The sequence below is a fragment of the Chinchilla lanigera genome, unplaced genomic scaffold (assembly GCF_000276665.1).
Source record: "Chinchilla lanigera isolate Chin_1 unplaced genomic scaffold, ChiLan1.0 scaffold00131, whole genome shotgun sequence".
Lineage (NCBI taxonomy): Eukaryota > Metazoa > Chordata > Mammalia > Rodentia > Chinchillidae > Chinchilla > Chinchilla lanigera.
In genome coordinates this window covers 2,080,413-2,093,499 of record NW_004955532.1, presented here as the reverse complement: position 1 = coordinate 2,093,499, position 13,087 = coordinate 2,080,413, and the positions used below count along the sequence as shown (strand labels likewise).

Here is a 13,087-nt window from a genome sequence, read left to right as displayed (position 1 = left end):
ACGCACGCCAGCTCAGCGGCCACGTGTGCCGCGCGGGTGCGGGGTCTGGCCGGCTGCACCTCACCTAGACCTGCGCGGGTGCCAGCCTCGGGCCTCCCGGGGCGGGCGGGCGGGACCTCTCCCGGAGGTGGGGGACAAGCGGGGCGGGCCGGGAGGGCACAGCGAGGCGGACCTGGGCGTAGGCAGCCTCCCCTGTGCGCTGGAAAGTCCACTCCACGCGCGCCTGCAGCGAGCGGGGCTCACACTCCAGGAAGGCGCTGCCGCCCTCCACGCCGAAGACCTTCCGCTCCAGCAGCGCCGGCCGGGGCGCGTCTTGGGAAAGGAGAACGCGGATTCAGCGGGGCGCGGAGGCGCGAGACCCCGCCAGGGAGGAGGACGCGGCAGATGGGGCGCTCACCCCTGGAGCAAAGCGTGCTGGGGTCGCCATTCCTTATGTCTTGCCGCCGGAACCGCCTGCGAGGACATGGGGACCTCGTGAGCCCTTCCCCCAGCCTCCGGGTGGGAAAAAGCCCTCCTTCCCCGGCGCCGCGCGCGAACTGACCCCACCCACCTCTTGGCGCTGGGCTGGAAGCGTGTACACTTGGCCCCATCCCAGGCGCAGTAGGGGTCCCGCGCCAAACAGCATTCTGCGCAGGCGCGGCCGTGCGCGGCACAGCGGTGCAAGGAGATCTGGGCCACTGAGCTCCGCGAGGCGACGTACAGCTGATGCTGCGGGGCAGGAAGGGCTCCCGGCTGACCAAGGGTGGCCCCTGCTGTGCCTCCCATCAGGCAGGGATCCCTTCCCCCATTTGACAGATGGAAACACTGAGGTCTTGCGCAAGTTACACAGTGCTTCTACTCAAAGCGAGGGCCGTGAACCACCAGGGGCAAGAGGGGCTGAGGTGGTTGGGGCGTCCCGATCACAAACTCAGACCCTCCCAGCGCCCGCCCTTTTGGTCACGTACCCTCTTGGAGGAGATCTGCATGCTGGTGACAGCGGCTGAGTGCTAGGAGAGAGCAAAGTGCTGAGATCAGAGCTTAGTGTGCAGGGAGCTGGGGCGGGCAGCTGGAGGGAGGCCTCACCTCAAACACGTGCAGCTCTTCCAGAAGCAGTCCCTCGGAACTCGGCTGGCTGCCCTTGGGGAGGGAGATCACCTTCAGCACCGTTCCCACGTCTGCGGGGAAGAGAAGGGGGCGTGGCCACTCGGTTCCCTGGCCGCAGGGCCCTGCGCGCTCAGCACGGTGGGTCGTGAAGGAGTGAAGAGCGTGGGTTGGAACAATCAGGGAAGCATCCAGAATGCGGGGCCACAGCCCAGGAGAAGGTGTGCAGAAAGCACTGGACAGGCAGCGAAACGAGCCAGAGTGGGGTCCTGGGTGCCACTGTGGGCGCTGACCTGTGCCGATGAAGAGGACGTCGTAGTGCCCGTCCGCAGCTGCTACGCGGTCGACCGCAATTTGAGTGAAGGTGTAGCCCGCACTCACTCGCACGAAGACAGGGCGCTCCCCGATGGGCAGGACCGGGTTGTACATGAGAGGATGGTTCCGGGCGAACTGGATGACGTCGTCGGGGAAGTCCTTGGTGGAGCTGAAGGTGCCAAAGGTCTTGCTGGGACACTAGAGAGGGCGCGGACGAAGGCAAGCCGGGATATAGGCAAGGGCAACGCGCAGTGTCGTCTGGGGACGTGGAATGAGGCCGGGGACAGAATGCTGCTCTGGAGATTTAGCCGTGCCTGGGGAGGCCCGGGCTGAGCCTCAGGCTAAGCACGGGAGCAAACCTCAGCTTTCTCGTGGTGACCCCTGTCGGAAGATGGTGACCCTCCCCTCCACGACAGAAGAATTTACCAAGAAGACCCCAGGCCAGCCTCCGTGCCTTTGAGGCTTTCAGGTGAGCTGTGGCAGGAGTCCCTCGGCTACATACCATGCCAGGCCGGGGGTAGGGCACACGGCCCTGGTAGGCCACCCACTGGTGTGTGGGCCCCTCCTTGTGTGCAAAGGGTCCCAGGAAGGCCCGGCGCACATCGTTCATGCCGTACACGCACACGGCAGAGCCCTGGAAGATGCCGCTGCGGTAACGACAAGAGCAGAGTGAGGCCGCAGAGAGCTCGGCTGAGCCGACCCAGGCTGCCCTCCCTCCTGCCCCTCACCTGGACGTGGAAAAGACGGCGTAGAGCAGCGGGTTCCGGGCGTCCCGCGTGGGCAGCAGGAACACGTCCTCTGCAGGGAAAGGCCCGGGCTGGGGGGAGCCGCAGCTCCTCCGGCCCCGGGGTGCCCCCGGGGTCTGTGCCCCCGCCCCCGCCTCCATCCCACCTTCCACCCAGGCACTCACGGAGCTGGTCGAAGTGAGTGTCGCCCTCCGCGCCAGGCACCGCGCATACCAGCCGTGCCTTCAGGAACGTTGTCCACTTGTTGACCAAGCTGCGCTGGCCACCCATGTCATTCTGCCGAGAGCACCCAGGGTGTGAGAGCAGGGTCCCATCGGGCAGAGGGCGGGACAAGGTGGCCAGGGAGTGGGCGGCCCAGTGAGTCCTCACCCGGCAGATCTGGCCAACCCGGGACACAGTGAGGCGCCCCAGCACGGGCGCCGCCTCCACCGCCAGCTCGTGGAAGAAGAAGTAGATTTTGTCGTCGTCCGGATTCTCACTCTCCGGGATCCAAAAGACCTTGACAAACTTGGGTTCTGGCCACAACAGGAGGTAGGACCGGTGGTTCGCGGCCTGTGCCCTCAGACCGGACCCACTGACAGCCTCCCCTCCCCGTGAGGCCTGCGGCTGCGCTAGGCAGTGTCGGACTGCTCAGGACCTGTTCCAGAGGATCAGAGCCTGAGAAGCAAGAAGCAGCCACGAGGGGGCAGCAGAGACCGAGGCTACCTGAGGCAGCAGGCCGGGAAGCCTGGCAGCCTCCAGTGCTGCCCTTCGCAGTTCCGCAGGCCGAGGCCTGGGAAGAAGAGAAGGCAGCATCTAGTTTCACCTTCACTCATAAATCTCCCCCTCCGCTCACACATTCCTGCGTCAAGTCCTCCTTGTGGGTGCCATGCATTAGTTCCAGAGGACAACTAGTTTTTGTCCTCTGAAATCCTCTTCTTGTTTTTTTTTTACAACTAGTTTTTGTCCTCTGAAATCCTCTTCTTGTTTTTTTTTTTGTGGGGTTTTTGGTGGGTTTTTTTTGCCTTTCTGAGACAGGGTCTCACCATGCAGTTCAGGCTGGCCCTGAGCTCAGTTGGTAGCCCAGGCTGGCCTGGAACTCGTAAGGAACCTCCTGCCTCAGCCTCCTGAGTGCTGCTGGGATTACAGGCGTGCGCCACCACAGCTGGCTTGAAATCCTCTTCTCTCAACTCTGTCGGCTGGCTGGTCTGTGCTTGGGGAGCTAACTCACACCTCTCAGCAAGGTGGCGTCCTTCCCCCAACCCCACGCCTTCCCTTCCCCTCTACTCTCTCATGAGCCCCATGGTCACTGGAATCTGTGTACTCAAAGACAGTATGGGCCGTACTTGCCTCGCCTGTCCCGTGACCCCAGTACCTGGCACGGGGCCTGACTACGGTAGCTACTTGGTGAGACCTCACCGTGACCACTGCACATTTACTTTACCCTTGCTTGGCACCTGCCCTGTGGGGTGAGGATGGCAGCCCCCTCCCACTGGCTCACCAGCCTCTCACCGTTGAGCCAGCGGGAATCGTGTGGCTCTGTTCGGAGACTCGGTCGTTGGCCCAGGCTGCGAAAGATGGTAAAGTCCCGGCCCATGAGGTCCGCCGCCACCCCTGAGTACAGCTCCTCCCCTGCAGATAGGGCAAAGGCTGCTCAGTCAAGGTGGGGCTCCCGGTGTGAGGGCCTGTGGAGCTCTGGGGGCGGTCTCTGGGAGTCAGTGAGCTATGGGGACCCCTGGTGCTCTGGGCCATTGGGATTGAGGTTCTAGAACCTCTCAGGGGTCGCAGTTTTGTGAGGTACTGGCTTGTGGACTCACCCACCAGCACGGAGGCCGCCCGATGCCTGGGGTCGTAAGGGCTCTTCCCCTTGCCGTCCTCAGCCCTTCTCGGTTCCATCCGGAGTATGGGTTCCTAAGAGACCAGAGTCACTGCAGCGTCCCCGCTTCCACCCTCCCGCCCAGCTCCTCGGCCCAATCTGGCCTTACCTCCAGCCGGTGGCCCACGTCCAGGAACGCGCAGACAGGGTGGAAGGCCCCCGTGCCGCAGGCCAGCACATGTGTGTGGTTGTAGGGGTGGAGCAGCTTCACAAAGTTCATGCACTCCGTCTAGCGAACAGGTCGCGTTGGGGCAGTGAGGCTTCCTCCGGGAGGGGGCCCGAGGGTCCCTGTCCACCATACCGTCCTCGCCTCTGTCTCTTTTCTGAAGCCACTCAGGCAAGGACCACATGGTCTGCTGGAACCCGAGTGCCCTCGCTGACAGCCCGACCCACCCACCCCCCTCACAGGGTGAGCACCTGGAGAAACACAGACCACGCAGCCCCCTGACTCGCAGGCCTTCCTGTACATGTCTGGGATTCAGCAGCAGATGCCAAAGTGCTCCGTGCAGAGCCCAGAGGAACCATGACAGATCAAAGGGGTGCGCAGGAGAGCACCTGTCTTGCGCGCTGCTCAGGGAGTAGCCCCCTGACTCGCAGGCCCCCAGAAGAACCCCGTGAGCCTGTGCCCTGACACCACCTCCGGGCCTCGGCCACCTCGACCTCCCCGCCCTCCTCCCAGCCACACAGGCAGGCCTCTGTCTGAGCTCTGCCCTGTGTCTGGGGCGCCTCCCTCGCCGGGGGGCTGGCACTCACCCCAATGTCCTTGCCTGCCCAGTTGCACTCTTCCCGCCACTCCACAGGGGCCGGCCAGGACAGCTGGGGGGCAGCGGAGAGCACAGATGGTGCACTTGGGACAGGCCCTGCCCCGCAGGTCCCTCCACTGGGGAGCCCATCCCTCTGGGGCTCTCAGGGCAGCTTGGAATGGGGTCCTAGGGCTCTTTCGTCAGGTAGCACTGCGGTTAGGGGTCCCTGGCACCTTCTTGGCCTGTTTGCTGATGTTGTCCAGGCTCAGGGAAGCCACATGGTTCTCAGCGCCCACGAACAGCCGTCCACGCTCCTCGTCCACCAGCAAGGCCTCGTAGCAACAGGTCCGCTCCAGCCTGAAGGTCCGGAGGCCGTGCCAGGCCTGGAGCTCTGCAGGCAGGGAACCACCGAGGCCTTGCCCGCCGTGGCCAGAGCCTCCCCAGGGCCTGGCCATCTCTCTACAGACCAAGGTCGGACGTGTGAACTGGCCCCCACACGTGGGGGTGTTGCGTGAGCTCGCGCAGAGGGAGGCAGGCCACCCAGGCGCGTGTGGGGAGCTGCAGGGTGGGTGGTGCAGCCCCCAGGAAGAGGGAAGTAGGCTGAGGAATGCGTGTTCCGACAAGCAGTATCTCTGGGCGGGCGCACTGGGAGGTCAGGCTTGTGGACACCAGGGTTCAGGTAGGGACAGCCCTCCCGAGGCTGCAAGTTCCTGCCCAGTCAGCCTGCCACCAACTAGCGCTCAACGAAACTGCCCACCCTAAGCGCTGCTGAGTAACCCCTCTGTGCAGGGGTGTGAGAAGGGTGCTCTCGGGGCCCCCAAGCTTTGACTTTCCTCTTGCCCTCGGCCTTCTTGGCGGAAGAGGAGGGGACAGAGGCAAGGTCTGTTGCTATGGGAACAGGAGGGGGCTTGCTGGGAAAGCATGTGGAGAATGTGGGCAGCCAGTTTAGGGGCTGAAGCCAGGACAGCCCCCCAACTCCGCAGGGGTCGGTGACAGGCACACACATAGGACAGCAACAAAGTCAGAGTCCCTGCACCCCGGGCCCCTCCCTTTCCTGCTCCTCGCGAGCCGGGCCCTCCTGCGTGCCAGGTGCACCTACCTTGAAAGGAGAGTCGAAGGCGTGGGGGGCTGGGGGCAGCACGCCCCAGCCCGGCTGCCCAGAGCAGGGCCAGGCCTGGGATCATGGCGGCGGCCTCAGCGCGCCCCATGCCGGCAGCTCGGGCGCTCGGGACTCAGCGGGTGTGTGTGGAGGAGCCTTGAGCCTCCCTGGACTCTGCCCCAGGATCCGGTAGAGAAGGAGTCGGCAGCAGAGAGGGCAGCGAGGGCGGAGGCTGGGGGGAGTCCCCAGGGATCAGATTACAGCCCCTGGGGAAAGAGGCTGGGGGGTCGCATTCCACTTCCGAGCCCTCCCCTCAGAGGGTGCCCCCCCCCCCCCACAATCACAGACACACCCACACTGGGCACACCCTCAGGTCACCCTGCACTGGCAGGCGCCCGCCCCACCACGTCACCCTCCCGTCACCTCCCCTCCGTGCACACTCACAGACAGTAATCACAAACACTGTGCCCACTTCATGCCCGCCTGGGGCTGGGGCTGGGATTCGGAGACCTGGACCAGGGCCCCACTCGGGTGTAGGCAGGATGCCCGTGAGGAGCGGGACTCTCGAGCCATCTCAGGGGGCGCCAAGTGCAAGAGTCAAGCAAGCCCACGGAGAGCGGGTGCCACAGGAGGGGTCAGGGCCGTGGACCTGCAGAGGCACTCTTGGGCGTGGCACCAAGGCTGTGGGTGCTGTGAGTGTGACCGTTTCTGAGGGTCGCTTTGCAGATGTGTGCACGTGTACAGTGTGTGTGTGGGTACGGCTGTGTACCTGTGTGTCCAAACATGGTGCGTTGTATTGGGCCTGTGTAGAGATGAGCTGTGTTTGCAAGTGTGTGTGTGTACAAGTGTGGTGCTGTGTGCACATGTGCATATGCGTGCACATGTCACACATTTGTGCACGTGCAAGTGCATATATGTGCAGACAATTTGTGTATCTCAGAGGGTGCTCAAGGGAGCAAATGCGGGCCGGGATGTAGCTCAGTGGTACAGTACCTGCCCAGCAAGCGTGAAGTCATGAGTTCGATTCCCGGTACCAAAAAAAAGGGAGCCAATGCATCACTTCCTAAGACCCCGAGGTGCTGTCTAGAGACCCAGGGCCCCCGGGGCTGGGCTGGGCGACTGCCTCAGCTCCTGACCTGGCCCTGCTCCCCGCAAGCCCAGCTGTGTACTTGACTGCCCCCTCTCTGCTCCACCAAGGGTTAGGTATTGGTCACAGGGATGCCGTGAGCTCGGGTTTTACACCCAGAGGGATGGGGGCAGGGTGAGGCAGCCACTCTCCCCCACAGGCTCCTGGTGGGGATACTGTCCCCAAACAGCGCCTCCACGCTCCTAAGCCTCCCCTGCCCCCTCAGTGGCTTCCCTGGGGCCCTCAGGTTGGGTCAGGATCCGGCTGCCCCGCCCACCGCCCTTCCAGATGCTGGCTGGGCAGGTGCCTGCTCAGGAGCCTGGGGGTGGGGTGAGTTCCAGGGTGAGGTCCTGGGGTGAGATCAAGCAAGGGAAGCGGCTGCTGGGGCAGATGTCACCTCCACCACCATCTCCGCCCAGCTCCCCAGTTCCTGGGCCTCTCCCAGGCCAGGACCCCTCCTCCCTTCTTCCATGGGCTGACACTTGCCAATCACGGCTCCGCACTTCTCGGGCGTCGAGGTCTGCAGAGCTGCCACCCGGCAGCCTTCTCACACTCCACCGAGAACTCAGCAGAGGCGCCTCCCCTCCCCGGGCCCTCCTGCCCTGGGGAAGGAGAGAAGGGGGCCCGCAGGACACCCTCTGATGGCTCCTTTAAGGAGCAGCCCCCGCCCCCACCAGGCCGGCCGCCGCCCCATGACGCCGTAAAGTTTGCTGGGCGGCAGGAGAGATCGGGTGACTGGGCAGGCAGCCGGGTGCTGGAGAAGGCAGCCAGGGTGGAATGGGTACAAGGAAAGGGCGGGTAGGGATGACACTGCCCAGCTGGGCCTGAGGGTAGGGGGGCTCCACGACCAGGCACTCAGGGTCACCCGGTGCCAGTCAAAGCAAAGGAGGAAGCACAAAAGGGACCACCCCCAACCTCAGCTCCAGCAGCCCCCTCAGCGGGCAGAGGCTCCAGGGCTCTAGTTCCCTACCTGTGCCCCACAGCTGGGGTGTCAGCGGAGAGTAATGGAGTTTAGCTGCTGCCTCAGTTCCCAGGGGCCACTGGGTGGGAGTGCTGGACGTCCGATGGACCCCCAGGACTGGCCCAGTCCTCCCTCACCAGTTGGACCATTTAGTGCTTCAGCTGCCTGGCCCACAGTCCTGTGATGACAGCCCAGCGGGAGGCAGGGGAGGGTGGACAGAGGCAGGCGCAGGTCCACGGCAAATCTCAGTTCAGCACTGTGGGGCGTGGATCCATCCCTGTATCCACAACTTGACCGGTACTCCTGCACCCCAGCCAGGAGGTGGGCACAGACCGTGCGAGCTCCCTGAATCAACCCCTCTTCCTAGGACAGACCCAGAGCCAGGTGCCTGAGGAAGGGTTTGGGGCAGGGCCTGGGGTCTCGTCCTCAGACGGCCCTGTGGACACACCCTCTTTGGACTGCAAGGGTCCCTCCTTGGAGAGGCCCTTGTTGCCAGTAGTCTAGGTGAAGGCACTGGAGCCTGAGGGCGGGCTGTGACCCCTCAGTCTCCCCAAAGGCACTCTCCTGCCGCCTCTCTGAGGCTGGGCAGCAGTTCCTCAGGGAGGACTGTCGGTGAGGTTGTGTGGGCACTTCCTGTGTGCACAGGTTTGTCTTTTTTTTCTTTTGTGCCAGGAATTGAACTCAGGACCTCGCGCTTGCTAGGCAGGCGCCGGTGTGCAGTTCTGTTGCCTATCCCCTGGGTGCTAGGGGAGACTCTTCTCCAAGTCCCTTCTTCCTACATTCCTGGGGACTGGCCTGACCGGCGGGAAGGTGGCAGTGGGGGCCAGCAAGAGGGGCAGGGGTGACGAGGAGGGGTGGGGTATGCATCCCTACACGAGCTCTTGGGCTTCCAGGATGCATCTTTGCCTACTCCTGGGCAACGCGGCCTGTCCCTTTGGGCCTGGGCAGCCTCTCCTTGCCCCATGCAAACAAACAAAATTCTTGGGCTGTTTTTCCACCGCAGCAGCCTTGGCTGCACAGCAAGTGTCTTTGAGGGCCCTGCCCACCCTCTGTGCGCCCTGTGCCCCGCTTCCCTCAGCTCTCCAGACCCAGGGTCCCAGGCTCTGCTGTGTTCCCCTTTCCTCCCAAACCCTTCGTTCACACTGGGAAGGTGGACCAGGATCTCTATCACCTTTCCCACAGCCTGGGACTCAATCCCCAGGCCTGGGTGCTACCTTCCCTCCTCCCTTGAACAAATAGGAGGTCCCAGGGGTGGGAGCTCCAGTTGTCTTTGCCCCCACGAGGCCTCCTTTCTGCCCCTTAGTCCCAGGTCCAGTGTGCCAGGCCGTGGAGCAGGACTCAGTGAATTTCCTGAAGCTTCCAAGGACTCTAGAGTCAGACAGCCTGGTAGACTCAGAAAACCAGGAGAGGCAGCTGGAGTCCCTAGCCTGCCTGTACCCCTGCCCTTTGGGCCACCCAGCCTCTTGGGCCCCAATTTTCACTGGCACATCCTTGGCACAGGCCTGCCTGGGTTCTGGCTCTGTTTGCCCATTGGTGGCACATCCCGCCAAGACTTTGGGTTTTCCCTCTGGAAATAACTGCACTGTGGTGCCAAGGCCCAGCACCTGCCTCCCCCCAGCCCCCAGCAGCGGGGCCACCGCTCTGCACCCTGTGGGACTCTGGGTGGCGTGGCTAGCGTAGGTCACACACCTGAAGAAGGCTGTAGAAATCCTGCCACTGGCCAGCTGAGCTGGCTGGGATCGGGCCTCACTGTTCACACCTGCTTTAGTAATCAGGGCTAGCGGCTCCTCCTCACAACCTTTCACAGCTGGCCACATGGACACTGGGTGGTACAACCCTGGGGACTTGGGCAGGGTGGGGAAGGCGGCTATGGAGGGCTCCAGCGTCACCTGGCCTACCTTCCCTGACGTCCTAATTCGTACCTGCCCTACTGTGACTCCTGGGAAAGGGTCAGCCAGAGCATTTCCCCCACCCACCCCCAGCCTGGTTCTAGCACTCCCAGGGTACCCTGGCCCACCTGCTTTGAAAGGTCAGCTCCTCCCCTCCTTGCCCGCATCCCTTGCTTTCGGAGGGCCTTGTCAGAGCAGGGGTGCAGGGGCTCGGGGAGGGGCTACCGAGAGCCCTGGCCTCTGGCAGTGGCCCTGCCCCCACCCGCTCCGCCCCTGCCCTCCCTCCGCCTCCTGCACATTCCTCCCAGACTGAGGTCAGCCCCTCTGGGATGGGGGAGCCCCCCCCACACCAGCCACATCACAGCTCTTCACTCACTCCTGTTTTCTTCATTGCCCAGCCGGGTGGGGTGAAGAGAAGGGGCAGGGGTGGGGCCTCCCTCTTCTCTCCAGAGCCTGGGTAGGGAGGTAGAGGGGCCGAGCAGGGACTGCTGCACAAGGGGCCGCGGTGGTACTGGTGCTAATGAGAGACGTTAACATAAACGCTACACTCCCTGAGGGGGTTAGCGGCCTCGCAGGACAGCGGCCGGCTGGAGCCTGTGAAGCTCCTTAGAGGCGCGCCGGGGCTGCACTGCGGCTGCCTAGGGACTGGCCGCCTTGGTGCTGCAGGTGAGGCCCGGCTGAGTCTGACACCTGCGGCTAGGCACCAGCACGGCCCTCACTGGACACAGAACCAAACCTCTCAGAGCACGCCTGAGCCCCCAGGGCCAAGCAGGTCTGGCGCAGGCACCGCAGGTGCTTTATCACCACCTCAGCGCTGGCTTCTCGGGCCAGCCCGGCCAACGCGCCTACTGCCTCCAGGGAAAGTTGCGGCTGCCCTGCCGCCCGGCCCTCCCTTTCTCTGGTCAGCGCCTCTCCTCCCCCATCTCTCTTCCCTTCCCCCGAGCACAACTACTTCTTCAACCTGGCCTGACCTTCTGACCCGGGCCCAGGGCTCCACCGGAGCATCTCCCTCCCTGGAGACGGCAGACGTCACTGCACGTCATCAACCCACTGGCAGTGCCCGAGCCCACTCCTCCTCAGGAGCCCTGGCTGGCTGACAGATCTTGTCCTGCTGAAGGTACTCTTCACCCTACCCCAGGCTACGTCCCGCGGGTCATCCTACCACTCCTCTCCCTTTGCGCCCTCTCTGTAGGCACTGCTCCCCTCTCTCCTGCCTCAGGTGGTAGGAGCTGGTGGGGGTGCAGGGTCCCATCCTGTCACTCACAGCGCCCTCCCCAGCTCAGCGCCAGGGGCTCCACAGAGCTCATGGGCTGCCTCCTTCGGGGCAGGCATCTGCTCTACAGGTGCCGAGACTTGACTTAGGCCGCGCTCTCCATCCCAAAGGTCCTTCCCCTAAACATCACCTGCTGGACTCTCCCTCCCATTCACTGCCAACCTCAGCGATCACCTTTCCTCTGTGAAGCCCCAGGCCCCAGTGCCAGATCCAAGCCTCAGGTTCCCCATCGCAGGGGGAGCAGCAGAAGCTGGCGTTCTTGGGGACCCCAGAACCCAGTGGAGGACAGGCACAGGGAGGCAGGCAGGAGAATCCCTGCAGAAAGCCCGTCCACTTCCCTGGGGCATGGGGTCTCAGGGGGCGTCTGATGGGGAAGGCACACCGCAGGTGCCCCCTTGGCCCTGCCCCAGGTGCCCAGAACTCAACTCCCCACTCCTGATGAAGTCAGAAAACAGCATCCGTGGCAGAAGATGCCAAAGTATGACTTTTCTCCCTACCAAGGTAACTTGGAATTCTGCATGTCCGGCAAGGAAAGAAACAGGCAAGGATGTCACCTTGCCCCTTCCTAATTCCGAGGGCACTTGGAGCCGGCTGGCCGTGCCACTGTCCAGGCAAGGAGGAGAACCCATGGCCTTCGCTTCTGTCCCCCTTGGCCCCTGGTGCCCACCCCGGTGTGCCTGAGAGCAGCAGCTGGCAGGCACACACACGCTTGCACACCGCCGCACCCCCCCAGCTGGCCGGCAGCCATTGCCCTGGGAGCCTGGTGCGCTGGTGCTGCCTCTTACTCTGAGAGGCTCAGAGGGTTGGGGGATACAAGTCCCGTGGCAGTGATAAGGGCCCTAGGGTTCCCTTAGGGCAACAGACACAGGACTTGGGGTCAGTGTTTTGGGATGGGTTGCGCCAGAATTCAGCCAAAAGATGCTGTAGTCCTGTCCTTGCCCTTCCCTTACTTCCAGGGTTACTGGACCTGGATGACCGTGCCACTGACCAGGCGGTTGCAGTCAGGGCTCTACGCTCCATCCTGTGGCTGGCTGGGGACTCTGGGTCTGAGGGTGTGCATGGAACAACTCTGAGACTAAGGGGAGTAGATTTTCTTGACATACGAAGCTATGAGTTTGCCCTGGAACGGGAAGAGGGTTCCTCTATCCTGTGGCAGCTCCTGCAGGACCAGAGGTCCCAGCTCAAACCCCGAGGAGGGCCCCTTCCCCATTCTGCACCCGGCCTCTGGGCCTCCACCCACCTGCTGGGCCTGGGGAACTGGGGGAGGGGCCGCCTGCCTACCTCCTTCCCGCGCAGGATATCCTAACCCTCTCCCTCCTTGGGCCTCGGACGCTTAGAGCTTGAGTCTCTCTCTTCCCAGCTGTCCCCCATCCCCCAAATGGGTTAAAAATACCAAGGCTGAAAAAAAAATACCCAGGCTGCCACCACATCAGTAGCTCAAGCAAGGGTTTCAAGCTGGCCAGGCCCTTTTGCAGGCGGCTGTACCTCGTGGCAGTCTCCGCAGGCTGGCGAGGCCCACCCATGCTGAGCACGGGGCCCTGGGTCTCCCCGGCCCGGCTCTGCGGGTGCTTACTACGTCCCCGGCCACACAGCTGCAGCTGCCCCCGCCGGGACAGGAAGACAGGCTTGGGCGGGAGCGGCCCGGGCACAGGACAGGGTCCTCCGCTGGCTCTCCTCGCCCAGCTGCCCCCAGGGAAGGAGGGAGGGCTGAGCACGGCCGGACAGCTCTCGGCAGTGGGGGATGCCCCCTCGTGGAGTCCATCCAACCGGGGTGCAGGGTACCTGGCGCCCCTCTTGCCCGCCGCCCCCCGTGGCAGGGAATTTCCCAGCTGCCAGAGACAAGGCTGACTTGAGAAGCCGCCCCCGCCCCTGCGGGACAATGGGGCCTTATGCCCTGGAAACCGGAGCTGGGGTAGGAGGGCGGAGGGCAGGTGGGGCCTCGCTGCGCGCGCCCCGCGAAGCGCCGCTGCCCGGACCCCGCCCGAGCCCACCGCCACGCC

The 13,087-nt window shown here is 63.8% G+C and overlaps 1 protein-coding gene across 3 annotated transcripts; it reads right to left on the bottom strand.

Annotated features, from left to right (window-relative positions):
* Nucleotides 1-172: 172 nt before the first annotated feature.
* Nucleotides 173-10,043, bottom strand: Sema3b (sema domain, immunoglobulin domain (Ig), short basic domain, secreted, (semaphorin) 3B; the record flags this gene model as incomplete). Of its 3 annotated transcripts, XM_013507585.1 has the most annotated exon segments (17): nt 173-312; nt 398-453; nt 551-708; nt 945-986; nt 1,063-1,154; nt 1,374-1,593; nt 1,898-2,042; nt 2,124-2,193; nt 2,306-2,417; nt 2,511-2,656; nt 3,633-3,752; nt 3,938-4,031; nt 4,106-4,225; nt 4,750-4,812; nt 4,973-5,130; nt 5,839-6,104; nt 9,943-10,043. In XM_013507585.1, coding segments are annotated over 16 exon segments (1,845 nt in total), but the record flags the coding sequence as incomplete, so codon positions are not given.
* Nucleotides 10,044-13,087: the final 3,044 nt, after the last annotated feature.